Below are 17,823 nucleotides of genomic sequence, written 5' to 3' on the forward strand. Positions count from 1 at the left end.
CCTGGTGTTTCAGCCTCCCCTCCTGGCAGCCTTTGCAGAGCTGCTCTGTTGCTGTCCACGTGGCGCCCCAGCAGCTGGCATTTGCAAAGATGCCTTGTAGAAAATAAGCTTCTTCAAGTCATGTTTTACACCATACACACTTTTCAGGTAGGCTAAAGAACGTCCCCGGGTTATGAGCTGGATCAATCACACAGGTATGTTTACAGGTTGCTTAACATCTATCCTGTGCTGTTAGGAAGAGAGCGACTGGGAAAGCGGGCAAAAGCCATAGCTGAGCAGACTAATTACTACCTATGCAAGACAGCCAGAAGCACGGGGAAAGGGCTGAGCTCAAAAAACAGAACCAACAATACGAACAAAAGTCCCACCGCCACCCCTCAGCTGCTAAAACACAGACGATTTACTGAGCCAGTCTAGTTGTGCCTAATTAGAAAGGGTTTGCAACCAGAAATACTGAGTGGAAGAAAGCCAGCTGGACATTTAAGGAACTGACAGGGTGAGGGCACTCTCCCTCGCCCTGAAGTAGCAGACTTGCTCCTGGATGAAGAATCTTGTTCAGATGCCACACGAGGTCTGGCCAAACGCTGAAGCTTCTAACATCGCTTCAGTGCTTTTGGAGTATGGGACCCTCTGCACATTTTTCCCTTACAAAGTGCAATATTTGCAGTCTAAAAGTCACTCCAGTCTTTTACTAACCTGTTCAGGCTGAGAGTGCACAGCTGGTACTCAGGATTCCAATTCAAGAAGGCAGTATCAGCTTCTGACTTTATTTTTCCCCTGTAGTCTTTACATATTACTTTCTAGAGAGAATGGCAGTTTTGCCGTGAAATCAACACATTTCCCTTTTGTCATCCATATATTTACAAGGCTTTTTAAATAAACTCTTTCCTTTAAACAGATGATAGCAAACTATGACCTAACCCAGCTGACTGGCACCCAAAATGAATCCTTGTTTAGCTTATCTAGCACAGTTTTGAGCTGATTACATGCACTCTGGAGATCTTCTTTCACCAGCGTAGTGTCAATTAAATGGCCATAGTGCTCTTCGATGAATGCTGCTGAATTCATAATTTCCTGCTGCTCTTCATCCTGCTGACCAACACAAGAAGATGATTTGATGTTTTCAGTACGCATCTGTAATTACTTATTAGCATTTTTATGGATGCTAGCACACTACATCATGACTTTGCAAGAAATGAACCAAAGCGTTAGGAAAGGGGAGGAGAGATCTGGGAGCTGAGATGAAGGAGCAAGAAGCATTTAGGGAGGGGGAAGAAACATATGACAAGAGGGAGCTAAGGCACTTCTCTCACACTGCAAAATAGAGATTAAGGTTAGAATACTTACAAGGGGTGTCGAGATTTCTTCTGACACAGGAGATTTTAGGACATTTTTTTTCTTTTCTGGAATGAGGGGCTTCACAAAGATAACATAAGGCTTAAATTCAGGAGTCCTCAAGTGCTTCACTGCCTGTGAACAGATGTATTTTCTTTTCTCATGTCATATTACGTACACTGTGTGCCAGTGATCTGCTCATGCTGGGTTCAACAGTTTCACTTGTGTCACACCCAGGCTTTCATGCCACATCTAACCACAGCATGCTTTCGTTCTTCAAGGAAAAAGTTAACATCAGCATCCTTTCAGGTATTACAAAAGCATGTGAGCATGGTCTGACTGCAGGGACACCTTGCTTTGCACCACAGCCCCAGGAACAAGGACACGAAAAAAGGACAAAAGGAATGATGTGACAGGCAAGTTATGGTTTGCTTCTTGTAACCAACTCAGCCAGCAGCCCAGCCACCTATCAGAAAGGTGCTCAAAAAACATCACTGCTCTCTGCACAGCAAGCAGCCCCAAAAGGTGAACAATGTTTGTTACTCAGGCAGGCAGCATTACTGGAAATATTTGCTTTCCTTACAAGAAACTGCTGAACTTACTTCAGGAACCACATCCACCAAACAAACCTTCTTTTTGGCCATCACAGACCGGATTGCCTCAAGACTTGTGCCATACAGGTTTTCTTTGTATTCTCCATGTTCCACAAATCTAAAAAGTAAATGTATGGTTCTTAAATACAGCCCACAAGGCACATTTAACTTTCAACATCTGATAGCTGTTTCCCAAAGTCACAACAGTCAAATATTGTGGAGGGAAGGAAGGTGGGGAAAAAAAGGGTTTCTTTTTCCTCATTTTTTCCTTTGGTTGCTTAGTAACAGTTGCCTTCTTCCCATGATACTGCTAGTGAATCAGTACTACTGAAAAACAGGGGAAGAAGCTGCACTGATTCAGTTGACTGCTGTTCAAATCTACTAAAACAAAGAAGTTGTTTCTCAAATGAAATAGAACAAAGCTGGCAAGGAAATGGACTTGGATTCTTCCACCTTCTGGGAGGTTAGCCAAAATCTGCACTTCTAGGAAACAAGCCTGATCTTACAGAAAGTCCTTCATACCGATGGGCTTAGCCTACAACTCACTTTGAAGTGGAATTATGAATTAAATTTCCCCATGTTGCCCATCATATTAAACAAAGAATAAAGTAGGACCAACTAAGTATCTGTTACTTTCACGAGGCTCAGTTCAGATCAATCACAGGCTTAAATTCTAACTTCTGGTATTCCTACCTCTCCTCTGTTGTTTCTAAATCGTCTCTCAGTATAATTCTTGCTTCACACTAACAGTCCAAACTGAATAAAAGTTGTTCCTGGAAAACAGAACCCTTCCAAAATGGCTCCTCCAGTTTTCCCAGATTTTGGTATTCACATTACATGACATTTACTTAGCAATATTTTCAAAACATAATCAGTTATATCCGTATTTTAAAATTAACTCACTTGTTTTGCTGCACATCTGTCTCAAATGATTGCTTAGAGACAAAGTTGTATTCGACTCCCTCTTTCTCATGACTTTTCTTTGACCTCGTTGTATCTAAAAGAAAGTGGAAGCAAAGCACAGCACACAGGTCAGCTTCTGCAGACAACGCTACCATCTCTGTTCAGTTTCAGTCATGTTTTCATGACCTCAACCAAGGCAGTCAAAATTAACATAAAATAGAAGTGATGTTAGTCTTTTGCTGTAAACTACATTACAGGATTGAAAATGAAGTTAGTTTGGGTACTGGATTCCTGTTCTTTGAAACTCAGAAAATAAACACAGAAAGTAGATAAAATTCTGCTGTGTTGCCTGTGAAGTTTAAGTATGAACATGCCTGGCTGTTTGTAGAATTGGGTCCTTGATGGCTTATATGAAATCAGACATCTTCCCTCAGAGTTCAAGACTGCTAATATTATGCAGTATTTATTTAAGTTTATTCTCTTCTCAAACACGAAATCCCATCCCTTAAAGTAACAGAAACAAATGCAAACTCCGATTTGATTTGTGTCTGCACTTCCAGCTCCACAGTTAGGCAGATATTCACCCGCTGCTGGAAAACTCCTGTTGGTTACAGCAGTTTACATTCTCAGTTATATACAACACATTATGCACGTGCACGAAGTTGTACTCCGATCCACTCAGACTTTTATGATGAGAAAACAATTTCCACACACAAACAGTCAACAGCTGAAACACTGACTGATCAATGCAATGAATCCCCATTCCCCAGTGCAGCTAGCACTGGGCTTTTCAACAGAATCGATGGAACAAAGTGGCAACACAGTGTCAGTAAATTCTACTCACGTGGAACTGCAACACCGTACTCCTGTGGGTTCTCTGACACAACTTTCTGCTTGAGCTCGTTTAATCTGGCTCCCAAACAACCTAACAGAAGAGAATGGTCTGATTATTTCTTGTGGGGAAGAAGTACTGTAAAGAAAATAAGTTACACCTGTTCTAGCCATTCGATCCATGAGGTCTATCCTGGTGAAGGTTTTTGGCTTTTTTTTTTGTCATTTAAAAGAAGACAACAAAATAATAATTATAATAAAAAATAAAAAGCTTTTGGAGTGAAGGCAAAAAGGGAAAGAGGAAGGTGATACTCTGGATCAATTCCACCTCTTACCAATCAAAACAATCAGCCTCTGCTGCTCCCCAGGCTGCTGCTGGTACTTTGTGACCTCCTCATACGTTAGGAGCTCTGCAGCATCTGCCTGCTCTGCCTGCTTTGCTTCGGTAGGACTGTTCTCCTTCTCTTTACGACTCAACCTAAAGCTCCTGCGTAAGCCAGCTGCGGAGGAAAGGCAGAAGAGGCACTGAACCATGTCTCCATTTATTTCCACTGTCAAGCTCGTTCAGCTAGAAGGCACTGTCTTTGAATAGAGACATTCCCTCTAGTATTTTTCTTTTAATAATCAAATGACTGCACATATGCTGATCTGATCCATGACCAGTCTGTGCATCAGGTAGAAAACCAAGCACCCCCCATCTATGCTAAAACCTCCTCAAGTCACCTTGAGCTTCTGAGCACCGGTTATGCAAATGTCCAATTACCCCTTCAGACAGAGATAACTAGTTCACAAAGTATGTGAAATTAACTCTATTACTAATAAAGAAAATTAGCATTGGTACATTAGTTTGGAGTTTTTTCTTGCAGGGAAGAAGTGGATTTTGGTTTCTCACCTATGTAATGTCCATTGAAATATCCCTCACAGTCACAGTCCTCTGCAAAGAAAGAAGTGGGGAGGATGTGGGGAAGAGAAGGGGGGGAGAAAAGGAGGAAGATACCTTAGTGCCTGCTGTATGCATCTGGGTAGTTGGTGAGGAAAGGGGTATTTGGAAACCATCACTGCTTAACTCAATCCAAATTAAATTAGTTTAAATTGTAAATCAAGATGAAACAGCTGTATGAATAAGCTCCATCTACTGCTCCCTTTGCTTGAGGGCTTACCAAATATTTTAGGAAATGAATTGGCTGGTTACCTTCAGACAGAGAATGATTTAGGAGGGCACCTACCTTTATCAGAAGTCTGATCATCTGCAGTTAGCATGAAAGACAGAGTTGATAAGATTAAAAGGCTGACAAATGACTGCATAGAATTAGAGGGAATGGAAAGGAAGGTTCCTCTGTTTTATTTGCTTATCAGGCTTTTATATCTCAAAAAACATGCAGTAATGTACCCTTATCAATTGATCAAAGACTTTTTTTGATTTAGTAGTAAATGATAATAATTTTATAATAAAACCTGCTTAATTATCTCGATAATGTCTGAATAAGTAACAACCCTCATTAAGTGCCTCCTAACATTGGATGTAACTGATACAGGAAAGATAAACTTAAATGACTCATGCTGTATTATAATTCGGTTGAGCATCTGCCCTCCACTTCACAGCACAAGAGCACTTCTCCACGAGATGTGCCACAGCATCACAGGACAGAAGCTTGCTTCTAGCACTGAAGGAGGACTATTTCCAGATTCCTGGTCTACATGAGCGTGGCACCATGCAGTCCCATGGCTCTCCCACACCTCAGTAACAGCTGGGTTATTTGAAGTCAACACGAAGAAATTCTCAAGTATCTAAAAAACCACCTAAGGCCTCACGTTCTTGAGAGCAGGAAGAGAAGGTCAGCCATGATTTTAAGCCAGCAGGCACCTGTAACACTGGATAAAGCTCAAACTGAACTCTTCCCATATGGCAACTCATATCTACGTAGATCAACCAGTGACAGAAAACACGGGACAAATACAAAAGTGCTATTATTGAAAACACATTAAAAACAAATCCTGAGAAGTGAAAATCAACTATAAAATCACTTCAGGGACTGAACAGACTTACATAATGGCTTCTTCACAGTTCTGGGGTTCGGCTGGGTGCCCATACTTCTTCTGTACGTCAGTCGTCTAAAGAGAAAATAATTAGATTTTAACCATTAATGCTTCACATCAAAAAGAATTTGTAGTATAAGTTACACATACATCATTGAAAGCAAAGAACAAAATGGCATTTTTCCTTGAAAAAAATAGAAACTGTTTTTGATTCAACATCTACAATCAGAGAAGATGCATCCAGCAATGCGGAGTAAGAATCACATACGACCAAATCAGGTCCCTTCTTAAATCTACAGCCGTCCTGCAAATAAAAGGCATCAGGAGCATTTTTTTGCTTCGTTTCCTAAGATACCTTTATCTTACTGTGAAAACAGAAAAACCTTCGAGCCCTGATGATGTCTGGGTCTAAGCTGAAGACTCTCTTAGGAACCAGAAGAAACATGAGCTACACTTTTTCTTTCACAATTATTTAATGCATAAACTAAAAACTGTTAGAATAAATCCTCACGCTATGGAAATACAAGTCTGTGAAACAGTCTGTCTCCATAAGCCAAGAGGTTCAAGGACATATATTCCACGTTTGGTCTCAGGCCAACTTCTATTGCAAGTGCTTCTGTTCTCATGCTACAAAGCACAAACCAGCTGGAAACCACCCTAAGAAAGCTGGGAAGTTCATTATATAACTGGGGAATACGAAACCTTCTAGCACTGTCCTCCAAGCATGATTCTGCCCTTTATTTCCTGCAAAAAAAAGAGAAAGCAGCACAAAAACGTGTGATACCATATGGTTAGTTCATAGAAACAATAAAAACCTGTCATCTTCATTGACAAACCTTTCTTGGAACTGCTTCGAGGGGATCAAGCCTGCTCTGAGGTTGGTGTCTCCAACACGCTTTGCTTGCCACCATGTAGGATCATCTTGGCTTACAACCTCCAGGATGTGTCGTCTCTTGAAGGGCAAACCAGCCTCCTGGCAGGGAATGGCTCTGTCTTCTTTGGGATTATAGCAGAAAAGGGCCCTCATAAACACCTTCAAAAGAAAGTAACGCATCCTTTCTTCTTGTCCTTTTTGGAATTACAGCGTACCTTAAGAAGGTGCTTTTCTGACAATAACATCATTAACTAGATAAATATATACACTTTTTCTCCTTCTTATGCTTTGTGGTACTCAAAAATATTGAATCCTGGTAAACTGCACTTGTATTTTGACTTGCCCATGCAGAAAAATAAACTAACTTCCAAGCACCTACTCAGTCATTATGTGCTGTCCCTGTGCAACGTGAAACTCAAAGTCCCAATTAAGCACAGCCTACCTAAACACGAAATGCAACACAGGAAAAATAGAAGGGGAAAGAGAAAACTATAAAGAGGGATTTATGGCAAAGTAGCTTTACTGTGAAGGCTGTACTTATAACATTTCTTTAATCGACATCTGATACTTAACTTTGGATTTGTATCCTGGCACTACTGCATATATCAGAGCAGAAATATTTCTAGATGTAATTTGAGGGGTTCCAAGGAAGAATTCGTCTGCAAACAGCAGGGAAGAAGGGAGGTTGAGAAGGAATCCTGGAGGGGACCACTGACACAATTAAGTCATTGCTGATAAAGGAGGCCAAATGCAAAGGCCTGATATGGCCAAGTGACGAACGCAGCTCTGTTAGAGGGCAGATCTGTTTTGACTCAAGTGAGTGGCAAAATGCCCAGTGATAATGGGCAGATAACAGCTGTCACAGCAAGAGGAGACTGGCAGGAACACCAGGTTTAATTATGCAAACCAAAAGAAGCAGCTAGATTATGAATGACCACGTGCCAAGATAAGGACAACAGAATTCACCCAAGTACTTACACTGAGCAATATGGCACAATCTTTTACGTCAAGAAGGGGCTCTATTGTCTTTTCAGTTACATTATGGGTCTCATTCTGTGATGATTCTTACTGAACCAACAGGAATCTGAGATAAATGCAAGTATGAAAACTGTGCTTTGGTACTCTACCAGGCTCTGCATACCTTGCTGTCTTTTAGACGATCTTCTTCTTTGATGGCTGGAATTATTTTTAATGTTATCGATCCCTGAGACTGTGCCTGAGAGAAAGGAAAATGTTTTTTTTACTTTGAAATCAGTGTAAGGACAACGCAGACGATCCAAGTCCCAATTTAGGAGCCAGTCAGTCTTCTTCTCAGAACTTTAACAGGCAAAGCTAATCCCCTATTTAACTGTCATGATGTTCCATGAATCTTCCACAGCACTGTAATCCCCTGGAGACACCAACAGTAATCCCTCAGCTAGAATCTATTCAGACTTGCACTAAAATTCTTTCATTTCCTTTTAGCAATCACATTCGTTTCTGGATTACAGCTCATGAAGTATTAAAAATTTCCATGGCTTTTAGTTTGATACCAACTTAGGTTTTTGGAGCCTGAATATCTTAAGGTGCTTGGCTGAGAAAACAGTTGTTTTCCCAGGTTGCAGCTCTTTTTTCTTACTTGTTAGGGTGCAAATACAAACATTCCCTAAGTAAACACATCCACTCTAAACATGTTTGCTAAAAAATGTCATTTGTCAGTTACAGTAAGTTAAGAAGTGATTGTAGGTGCTTGAAAATTCAGAATAGGTTCATCTGATCTATTTTTAGACACATTCCCTTGTATGAGATAACTGTCCTAGAGGAGCCTGTTACTCTGCACAGATAGAAATAGAAAGCAGGGGGATCAGCGTGGGCAAACAGTTGTAGGTCTTCTTCAGAAACAAAGCATAGAAAACTATCACAATGCAGGCACTTAAAATAGGACAGACAAACACTACCCCAGGGTCCCCCCAAATCAGCTTCATACAAGATTTCAAAGTACAGTTTTGGTTTCTTCCCCTGAACCAAAAGCAGTCATTCTCCTCATCCAGTACAATTCAGTACAAATTTAAGTTAGGTGATGGAACTGATGCCAGACACTTTCAGCCTCTTAGCTTTGCTTTTCTTTTCACTGCATCACTGACCCCACTCAGCACAGGAGAGAGGGAATCAAGCTGCAAGAGGGGAGTCAGAGATGAGTAAGAGCTGGGACACTTCCTGCAACACAACAGGATGACCACAGATGTAGGAGTTCAGAAAGACTTAAAGATTTGTGGCTTTGAGCAGCTTGGAGCAAGAGCTGCTAAAGCCTTGAGAAATCTGCTAGTAAAGGACAGACTGACAGCACTAATGGGCACACAACTAACTTTCTTCAGCTTCCTGGCATAACCACATCATGAATAAGCTGCTTTTCTATTAAGAATACACATTTAATTTGCAATTTGCTTGTCATAAACAAAGCATGAAAGGGATGTTCTTGACAAAGCAACACATAACTTCATATTTGTATCTTACTTGGTACCGATTCAGTTCCATGGAAGTTTCTGAAGTCAAAAGGAGAGGACTAAATAATCCACGTTGAGAAGAAAAACTCTTATTGTAAAGACAAGCAGGGATTCCATCTGTTAGCTCTACACACACATCTTAAACTCAAGGTTAAATTTCAGCATCTATCATAATTACTAGATCACCCAATAGAAAAGATCTCGAAACAGAAATCAGTGCAGACCAAAATCTGACTTATTTCTTCGGGTCGTTTGTGAAGCACAGCAATACCATTGACTTCTCTCAGTTCATCTCCAACGTGGACAAGACCTGAAAAGAGAAGTAAGTTAAAGCCTGTAGAATGGAGAGCAGCTCTCCTCTGACATCTGACCCAGGTTAATGCATGTGCCTCCCTCCTCTCTCTCTCTCAACTTAGTGGGTTTCCCTCTACAGCCAAGTGCTTCTGCTGGCAGTGTGCTCTGAAATCTCCTGCTCTTAATCCACGTGGCAGTTCTTTTCATGCACCAGAGTCATAAAGACCGGAGCAGGGAGTGGATATTTGGCAAGATACTTTGGAAAATCACCTCCTCTACATTTGGATCAGCACTAAGAATGAAAAACTGGAATAGCTTCCCAAGGATGATCAAATCCTGTATCATCAGGAGACAGGTGCTGGCTATAAAGACAGGAATAATGTGGCTGTGAGCTGACAGATCAAAACCACGCAGTCCCAGAAAGATTGTTGGACGAATCAACTTAATTTTTAAACAAGCCACGAAAAGGCCCTTAAGAATTTTACATTTGCTTGTCTGGTTAAGTAAGAAATACTGCATTTGTGCACAGTGTAACTACTGTTCAGTGACAGAGAAGAATTTGTGAGCAAAGGAAACAGCAAACAACTCACAACATAGTGAAAACACCAAACACACCAAGATGTAAGACTGAAAGTTAAAACCCCCTCTTTCCTTTTCTCTGCTACTTACACCTCCTCCTCCCATCTCTGCTGGCATTTTTCCTAGTGGTTATTTTAGACAAAAATGTATCTAATTAAAATAATGGATTCCTGATGAAATACGGAAATGCTAAGCACAGCTCCACTCATTTCATTACATTTATCAGATTATGCCAACATGAAAAACGGTAACAGTCAAGAAAAAAGCTGTAATTAGCTAATATTTTTCCATCACAGTAATTCATTAATTTTGGGATTGTATTACCTGTACATTAAAAAGTACACGAGGCTTGGATTCTATAAATCACACGTAAGGCCATTTCAGCTTATTGCATAAGCTCTGAACAAGCACCTTCTAGAGAACAAAGTCAAACAGCACGTGAATTAACCCTGTAGAATCTGGAAGCGTGGTGCACAGCAGCCTGTGGAGGGAAGTCTCTCCTGCCACCAGGCACTTGAGATTCAGCTGCCAAGTGAGCCTGCCATGCAGGCTCCCCTCACGGTCAATGAGGAAGAAAGGCAATTCCAACATTGGAATCCCATTCCAAGGCCTGCTGGGATGATTAATTCCCCAGCAATGTAAGTCTCCCTCCACTGACTGCACAGAATACGCGTTCCAGTTCAGACTTGGCATCCAACAGTTTCCTATTATGAATTAAGTGAATTAAGTGAGCTCTATCTTTTTCATAAAATAATCAAAGTGTATTTTAAACACCCATGCCCAAAGAGCTGCTTTTGCTCACGAAATTTACCACTGCGATCAGCTGCACCACCTCTCATGATCCTTGCTACAATCACAGCCCCTGTATGCTCATCTCTTCTGATGGTAGCTCCCTGAAATAAAGCATAGCCCCCCCCAGAAAAGAAACCATAAGAAATTTGCTTAGGATACACTGAGCAGTGAAATAAACTACGTCTTCTAAACTGGAATTCATTTAGAATTCATACAGGTTTCATCTTCCACCTTCACAGCTTTCACTGCTACTGAACTTTAGCTGGTGGCCATGTCACAAGGCTGCAGGAAAGCCCAGTGCTCCCTCTCTTTCTGATCACTGTGCTCAGTGTTTACATCACACTGTCATAGTGGTGATATATGGACTCAAGCACACAAAACAATACCTTGCAAAGTGCTTTCTTTATGTGTCTTCTGAATCTTTATACAACAGAGCCAGCCCTGCTATGCATAAAGGGTGAGGAAAGCCAAGGAATTACAGAGTTTTATGAGTTCTTTAAACCTCCAAGCTCTGCTGGCAATATAAAACTTTAATCAGGACTTAAGCCTCTGCTCTCTCCCACTACCTGCTGTCACACACAGTTCCAAAAAGCACTGCAGCAGACCCCTGCCCCACTGTAATTATTTTTTCTTAGGAAACCATTTCTTTCTATTTGTATCTTGTCAATATACTGTTCATTTACAGCTAGTAAACACACTCCTAAAATACATCACTGACACTCGTGTAGAGGAAGGTATTCACTCATTGTATGCTAGCTATGACACAAATTACTGCATATAATGAGCATAATGACTTTAACATACAGTTTCCTCAGAAGTAACATTCCCAGCAAGTTACAAACACGTCTATACAGTGTCTATTCAAAACGATGAATCTGTATTTACCAAAGTTCTTTCAGGCAGTTTTACTTCAAAGCACTCCCACTTTCTGTAGAATCCCTGGTGGTGCCCTTCATGCACCTCCTCTGTATTTACAATGACTCCTTGCCAACACAGAATGTTATGACTAGATGTGGATTATCTGATACGTACCAAGGGCTCTTTATTTTTCACAAGCCGAACAATTTTCACTGATTCTTCATCAAAATCATCATCAAAGTTATCTGGCAGAGGTGGAAGGACTGGGTCGAAGTTCTTCTGTGCTACAGTGTCATGAACTACAAGCATTGCCTGTGTGAACCAAGTAAGAAACAGTAACACAATACAGCAACATCATGGCTTCCAATTCTCACCTTCCAGACATGACAGCAAACATAAACACAGACACACAAAGAAAGAGAAACATCCCCAAAAGCTTGGGAAAATCCTACACGGAAGCCCTGAAGCAGGAATAGGTGGTTTCTTACTGGCCTTCTAGATAACAGTAACTGAAGAAGTCAGTATTTGGTGCCAAAGGCTTTTGCTTTCTCTTAGGACTGTCCAATGTAATTTTCCTGTGCAGAATGCTGTTGGAGTCATGCAAAGAAACTTGAGCAATTCTCTGGTGTGTTTTGGTGGTTTGTTTGTTTGTTTCTTTACCCTGAGATGCGGTGTTGACAGCAGCTGAAGCAGCTCTTTTTCTTCATTATTCACTGGTGCAGTCTGCAATTCTTCTATTACCTTCAAAACAAAAACGAGCAACTTCTAAACAAAAGGTGTCCATAATTCCATACAATCCATACAGAATCCATAAGCAGTGCATGAAAAAAAACCCTCTGGTGTTCGCTCTGCAACAAAGCACTTCAACACTGTTTGCAACCAGGTGGCATTATTTGTGTGCATCATGCAACAAAAGTTTCCTTATCACCTTGCAAAGCCTGGACACCCAAACACATTCTGTGAACAGCAATGCAACCTGGATTGTAACAGTCTCATGACCTTGAGATGGAACTCCTAAGTGGAATATTCTGATGTCTCTTGCTGCCTCTCCCACAGGAACACCATTTAATATCATTCCTCTGCTCTACTTGTGGTCTGCCTTCACTGGACACATGACATAGTATTTCTGACATTTCCTTGACCAGCTATGAATAAAATTTGCCAATAGATTTCCAAGAGAACTGAGAAAGGAGAGAAATACCTTCTCATATATCCCATATAATTACCACAGAACACAACGGCTTTGATTTGTTGGAAGAGTGGATTTAAAGAGAAAAGGGATAAAAAAGGAGATCAGGAGTTTTTACTCACATCTTCAACTAATCCTGCTGCGCTGTGCAGAACAGGAGTTGGACTCTGCCTTTCATAATGACGGAGCTTTTCGTGAATCTGAAAAAGATACAAAGCTTCTTAAAATAAATAAAAACATTCCACATACTTTTATTTGTAACTTTTCTGAGATAAATATCAGAAAAAATCACCTCTCAGGGTTATTTTTCATCTATGAGGTGTTGGTTTTGTTTGGTCTTCTTTTTGCTAATGCTAAGGAATCTGTTAAAGCTTCAGCAGCACGAGGGAAAAAATGAAGTCACCTCATGCTGCTTTTCAGCTACTGGGTACAGTACCTGCTTTTTGGCAACTGCATCAAGTAAACCATGAAGTGTTCCTAATTTGACTAATTAAACTAATGAGATGTAACTAACTACTGACCAAACCTTACAAACAGCCCTTCTCATTTGATTCCCATCACACAACTCAACATGAACATCTAATATCAGGCAGAAATGGTTTTGTTTGAACAAAGTATCTTGATTTTCATTGCATTTTCTTCATGTGGACATTTAAATGTGTGTTTTGGTCAACACAGAATGCTGCACAACACCAAATTAGACTTGGCAAAGTTGTGGATAAACCAAGGAAGCAGAGAATACATAACCAGCAAGGAAAATGTAGATTGATAAACTTTTACCTTCATCAGGTAGCTGAGACTCTTTTCACTGAAGACATCCTTAAGGAACCCCATTTCCTCTTTATGATTTGAATCAGGTCGCAGCTGAGATGTCAAAAGGGCTAAAGTTTCGTGTAAGCCTAGGTTTAAATTCAAGACAGAACAAAAGATTTTGTAGAAAGCACATCTTACAGGTCCCTCTACTGCAGGCTTAATGTCAACTACATCTACTTGGGTACCATCTTGATTGCTATTGTCTGCACAGAGGTGGGTGCTTGTCACCCAGTCATTTTTAATGCTTCCTTCTTAAGCAGTAAATGCATCTTGAGATACAACACACATCACATTACAGCCAAAGCTACAAAAGCAACACCTTTTAAAGCCACTATTTTTGATGTTTTCCCCTTCACGTATTCCCTTTGCTTCTGCAATGGCCAGTCCTCTGACAAACCTGAAGTTATCACAGTTCCAAAACAGACATGGAAGATCACTGAACCACTGCCTTTGTGGCACAGCCATCAGCTCTGCTTCCCAAAGTACTCTGCTTGCAAACATTATGCTGTTCTTTCTACCTCTAGGCACCTTTTAACTCTTAATAACTTCGTTCAGCTCCATTTTTCACACTCCTCTGCCCCTGTATATTCCTTCAGGTGAACTGCTATGAAATCTAGTTGAACCATCTTCATTCTATCTTATTTAACTGCAGTGTGAGTTCATTTCCTGCATGAAAAGCACACACACACCAGGGTTTCAGTCACTGCTCTGTTGAAAGCATGCAGATTCATTACCTGAGTCTTCTGAAAGCACTGGCATGGCTTTGTTTGTAATCTTAGACACAAATGTTCAACTTAAATCAACACGACTGCTTCTTCTTTCTGGACTGAGAGTCAGAGGCAGTTCTGAAATCAGCAAAGAATAAAAATCTAAGTTCAAGCACGTGAGAAGAAGGGAGATCATGTAAAAGCAGTCATTTACCACTATACATTTTTCTGTTTGGTATAACCTGAGTCAGGCACAACCCTGCAGTTATTCCGTGCATGCAATAACACACAATAAAGTAAGATACTGTGTTATATAATAACATCTTGTACAAAGCTGATGGCAAAGTGAACAGATGCTTCCCTGTTCTACTCTCAAGAGAGCCACAGTTTTAAAAGGCCTAAAGAGTCATTGAAAAATGAAAAGAGAAAGCACGATACAGAATGGAAGGCTGAAAACACTGATCAGCACCACATGCACAGGAACAGAGTGCGCAGGATGATGCTATCATGAGATGTTCTGGCACTCCAAAGCGGGCCGTGCTACAATTAGAAGCAACTCATTAAAGCTAGCAGGAGTCAACCTTGGGCATGGTAATAAGGATGCTACAAAAATTACAGCTGACTACAAAAATCCGTTGTACAAAAAAAATGCCATTGGATGCTTTTATAGCTGACTTCTCTGGAGGGCAAATGACTCTGGAAAATTTACATTTCAAAGAGCAAAACTGAATCATAGAATCATAGAATGGCCTGGGTTGAAAAGGAGCACAGTGCTCATCTGGTTCCAACCCCCTGCTGTGTGCAGGTCACCAACCAGCAGCCCAGGCTGCCCAGAGCCACATCCAGCCTGGCCTTGAATGCCTCCAGGGATGGGGCATCCACAGCCTCCTTGGGCAACCTGTGCCAGTGCCTCACCACCCTCTGGGTCAAAAGATTCCCCCATAATATCCAACCTAAACCTCGCCTGTCTCACTTTAAAACCATTCCCCTTGTCCTGTCACCATCCACCCTCACAAGCAGCTGTTCCCCCTCCTGTTTATACGCTCCCTTCAAGCACTGGAAGGCCACCATGAGGTCTCCCTGGAGCTTTCTCTTCTCCAAGCTGAACAAGCCCAGTTCCCTCAACCTCTCCTCATAGGAGAGCTGCTCCTATGAGTGCTCTGATCATCAAAGCAACACACTTATTCAATTAACTTTCAAGGTTGTTTCTACTACACACTGCTTTACAGAAATAAGCACGTTCCATCCTCTGTCCCTCACTTCATGCCGGAGCAAACATACACCCAATTCATTCAACCAGTTTGGTTCATTCACTACTCCATTTCACTTGACATTTACTTAACGTGTTCTCTGATCATCAATAAAGTCAACTTTAATTGCCTGCTGTCTTTGTTAGAATATGTGCCTCCCCCAGCCACACCAAAACCAAAGCAAACAAACTTGTCTTCTAGACTCTTAATCCAAAAGCATCCTGCCCAGGAGCCTGGAAAACTGCTTTAACATCTGAAAAACCCAACAGAGAACTGTGGGGCACCGGATTGGTGTTAGAATGGATGTTTCTCCCAAGGGACGATCCCATGCTCTGTAAAACCCCACCAGGCTGTGCTGCTGGGCTGAACGCTCAAAGGAATGCCGTGCATCTCGTGCCCAGCCATTAACTGCTGGTGTTCTCAAGGCACTAAACTCAACCCCAGGCACTCGGCACGTTGCAAGGGAGGCTGAAAAACCAAAGTGCCCTTTTTGCGCATGGGCTCAAGTGCCTTTTTTGCCTAAAATCCCCCCACCCGTGCCATTAACTCCTTTTGTAGAGCGCTCTGCTGGACGAGGCCTGCTGCCCACGGGCACAGCGACGGCACAGCCACCACCTGAGGGAACGAACCTGCTGCGGTTCAGCCTACGGCGGGCTCCTGTAACCTACAGGGCCGAGGGGGGGAAACTGCTCACGCCAGAAGGCGGACATCAGCCCAGCGAGGGGAGAGATCGCTCGGAGCGGACGGCGGCTGCAGCACGGCACAGCTCCATCCCGCTCCGCCCGCACGCCCCGCTCCATCCCCGCCCCCCCGCACCCTCAGCCGTGCTCTGCAGTCGCCTCTCGGCCGCCCCGAGCGCTGCCCCGTCCATCAGCCCATCCCCGCACCTCAGAGCCCGGCCCCGCCCGCCCGCAAAATGGCGGCGCCGCGGTCCCTCAGCGTCACGGCCGTTACCTGCGGTGTGGGCGCGAAGCCCCGCGTTGCGCTGCGCTGCCCGTCCCGACGGAGCAGCTCCCGCCTCCCGCGCTCCGCTGCCGGCCGCGCTCATGCGCTCCGAGAGCCGCTGACGCACCGCCCTCCTCCCCTCCCCCGAGCTGCCGGGGGGGCGGTGGGAAAGGCCCTCAGGATGAGGGCTTTGAGAGCCCGCCGCCTCCCTGGGCAGCCCGCGCGGTGCTGTTAGCTTTACTGTGAAGAAGTTTTTCCTCATGTGAGACCTACTGTGTTCCAGCTCGCACCCACTGCCCCTCGTCCTGTCGTTGGATGTCGCTGAGAAGAGCCTGGCTCCATGCTCCCGACACACATCCTTTACATAGTTATAAATATTAATGAGGTCACCCCTCCTTCTCCTCCAAGCTAAAGAGCCCCAGCTCCCTCGTCAGGGAGATGCTCCACTCCCTTCATCCTTTCTGTGGCTCTGCTATCGGCTCTCCAAGCAGTTTTCTGCCCTTCTTGAATCGAGGGACCCAGAACTGGACACAATATTCCAGATGCGGTCCCACCAGGGCAGGGGAAAGGGGAGGAGAATCGATCTTTCCCTGCTAACCTCAGCCCTGCTAACGCACCCCAGGATGCCACAAGGGCACAGTGCTGTAAGGGTCACCCTGCTGTACCCACAGGTCCCTTTCCTCTATGCTGCTCTCCAACAGGTCAAACCTATGCTGGTAGCTGGGGTTGTTCATTGCCCAGCATTGTGAAGAGCAGCAGAGTCATAAACGCTGGATAAGACCTCTCAGATCCCCAGGTCCAACCCCAACCCACCCCCACCATGGCCCCAAGTGTCACATCCCCATCATTCTGGAATACCTCCAGGGATGGTGACCCCCCTCATCCCCTGGGCAGCCTTTGCCGATGCCTGACTGTTCTTTGGAGTAGAAATTGTCCCTAATGCCCCACCCGAACCTCCCCTGGAACAATGTGGGGGCACATCCTCCTTTAAACACAAGAACATCAGGTTGGCCACGACCGAAGGTGGAATCTACAGACAAGCTGCATGGGTCTACTGCTGGTTAACCTCAAACCCACCCTGCTGTACTCGTTATAGAGCAATCTTGCTGTTCTAGAATACAGCTTCACCAGCACACGTAGCGGTGAGCAATGAGTGCATTGCTGAATAAGGCACGAAGTGCTGCATTTGTGCAGTGCAAGCAGCCCCTGCACTGAGCAGCGTGCTTCCCCCACAAGCTGGAGATTCACCTTCAAGGAAACTGAATCCCTCTTCTTTTGAACTGGGTGACCACCATCATCTTCGAAAGCCTGAAAGCATGCAGAACCGGCAATAAGTGAGG

General features: G+C 43.2%; 1 protein-coding gene across 4 annotated transcripts; it reads right to left on the minus strand.

Moving 5' to 3' along the window:
* Positions 1 to 738: 738 nt before the first annotated feature.
* MPP3 (membrane palmitoylated protein 3) lies at positions 739 to 16,566 on the minus strand. Of its 4 annotated transcripts, XM_042836471.1 has the most exons (19): positions 16,493 to 16,566; positions 14,316 to 14,426; positions 13,549 to 13,667; positions 12,891 to 12,968; positions 12,240 to 12,320; positions 11,754 to 11,891; positions 10,741 to 10,822; positions 9,281 to 9,366; positions 7,715 to 7,789; positions 6,536 to 6,732; positions 5,710 to 5,774; positions 4,889 to 4,909; positions 4,555 to 4,596; positions 3,998 to 4,162; positions 3,676 to 3,756; positions 2,832 to 2,925; positions 1,938 to 2,046; positions 1,348 to 1,470; positions 739 to 1,089 (listed from the first exon to the last, which is right to left on the minus strand). In XM_042836471.1, the coding sequence occupies exons 2-19, from the start codon at positions 14,338 to 14,340 to the stop codon at positions 910 to 912; spliced, it is 1,761 nt and encodes a 586-aa protein (XP_042692405.1). In that variant the 5' UTR covers positions 14,341 to 14,426; positions 16,493 to 16,566; the 3' UTR covers positions 739 to 909. The 4 variants fall into 4 exon arrangements, with proteins under 4 accessions (XP_042692405.1, XP_042692404.1, XP_042692403.1 ...); XM_042836470.1 differs by lacking the exons at positions 4,555 to 4,596; positions 4,889 to 4,909 and having other exon boundaries at positions 739 to 1,092; positions 1,965 to 2,046; XM_042836469.1 differs by lacking the exons at positions 4,555 to 4,596; positions 4,889 to 4,909.
* Positions 16,567 to 17,823: the final 1,257 nt, after the last annotated feature.

This window comes from Centrocercus urophasianus, unplaced genomic scaffold, assembly GCF_019232065.1.
Source record: "Centrocercus urophasianus isolate 14NV4802_14NV808 unplaced genomic scaffold, USGS_Curo_1.0 seq_61, whole genome shotgun sequence".
Classification (NCBI taxonomy): Eukaryota; Metazoa; Chordata; class Aves; order Galliformes; family Phasianidae; genus Centrocercus; species Centrocercus urophasianus.

Excerpts from the sequence above, each read along its gene's own strand:
- MPP3 (XM_042836471.1), bottom strand. The coding sequence starts at position 14,340 with ATGCCAGTGCTTTCAGAAGACTCAG. Across the intron at positions 12,969-13,548 it reads GTCTCAGCTACCTGATGAAG|ATTCACGAAAAGCTCCGTCA; the intron begins GTAAAAGTTTAT and ends TATCTTTTTCAG. Across the intron at positions 5,775-6,535 it reads TCGAAGCAGTTCCAAGAAAG|ACGACTGACGTACAGAAGAA; the intron begins GTTTGTCAATGA and ends TTTTCTCTTTAG.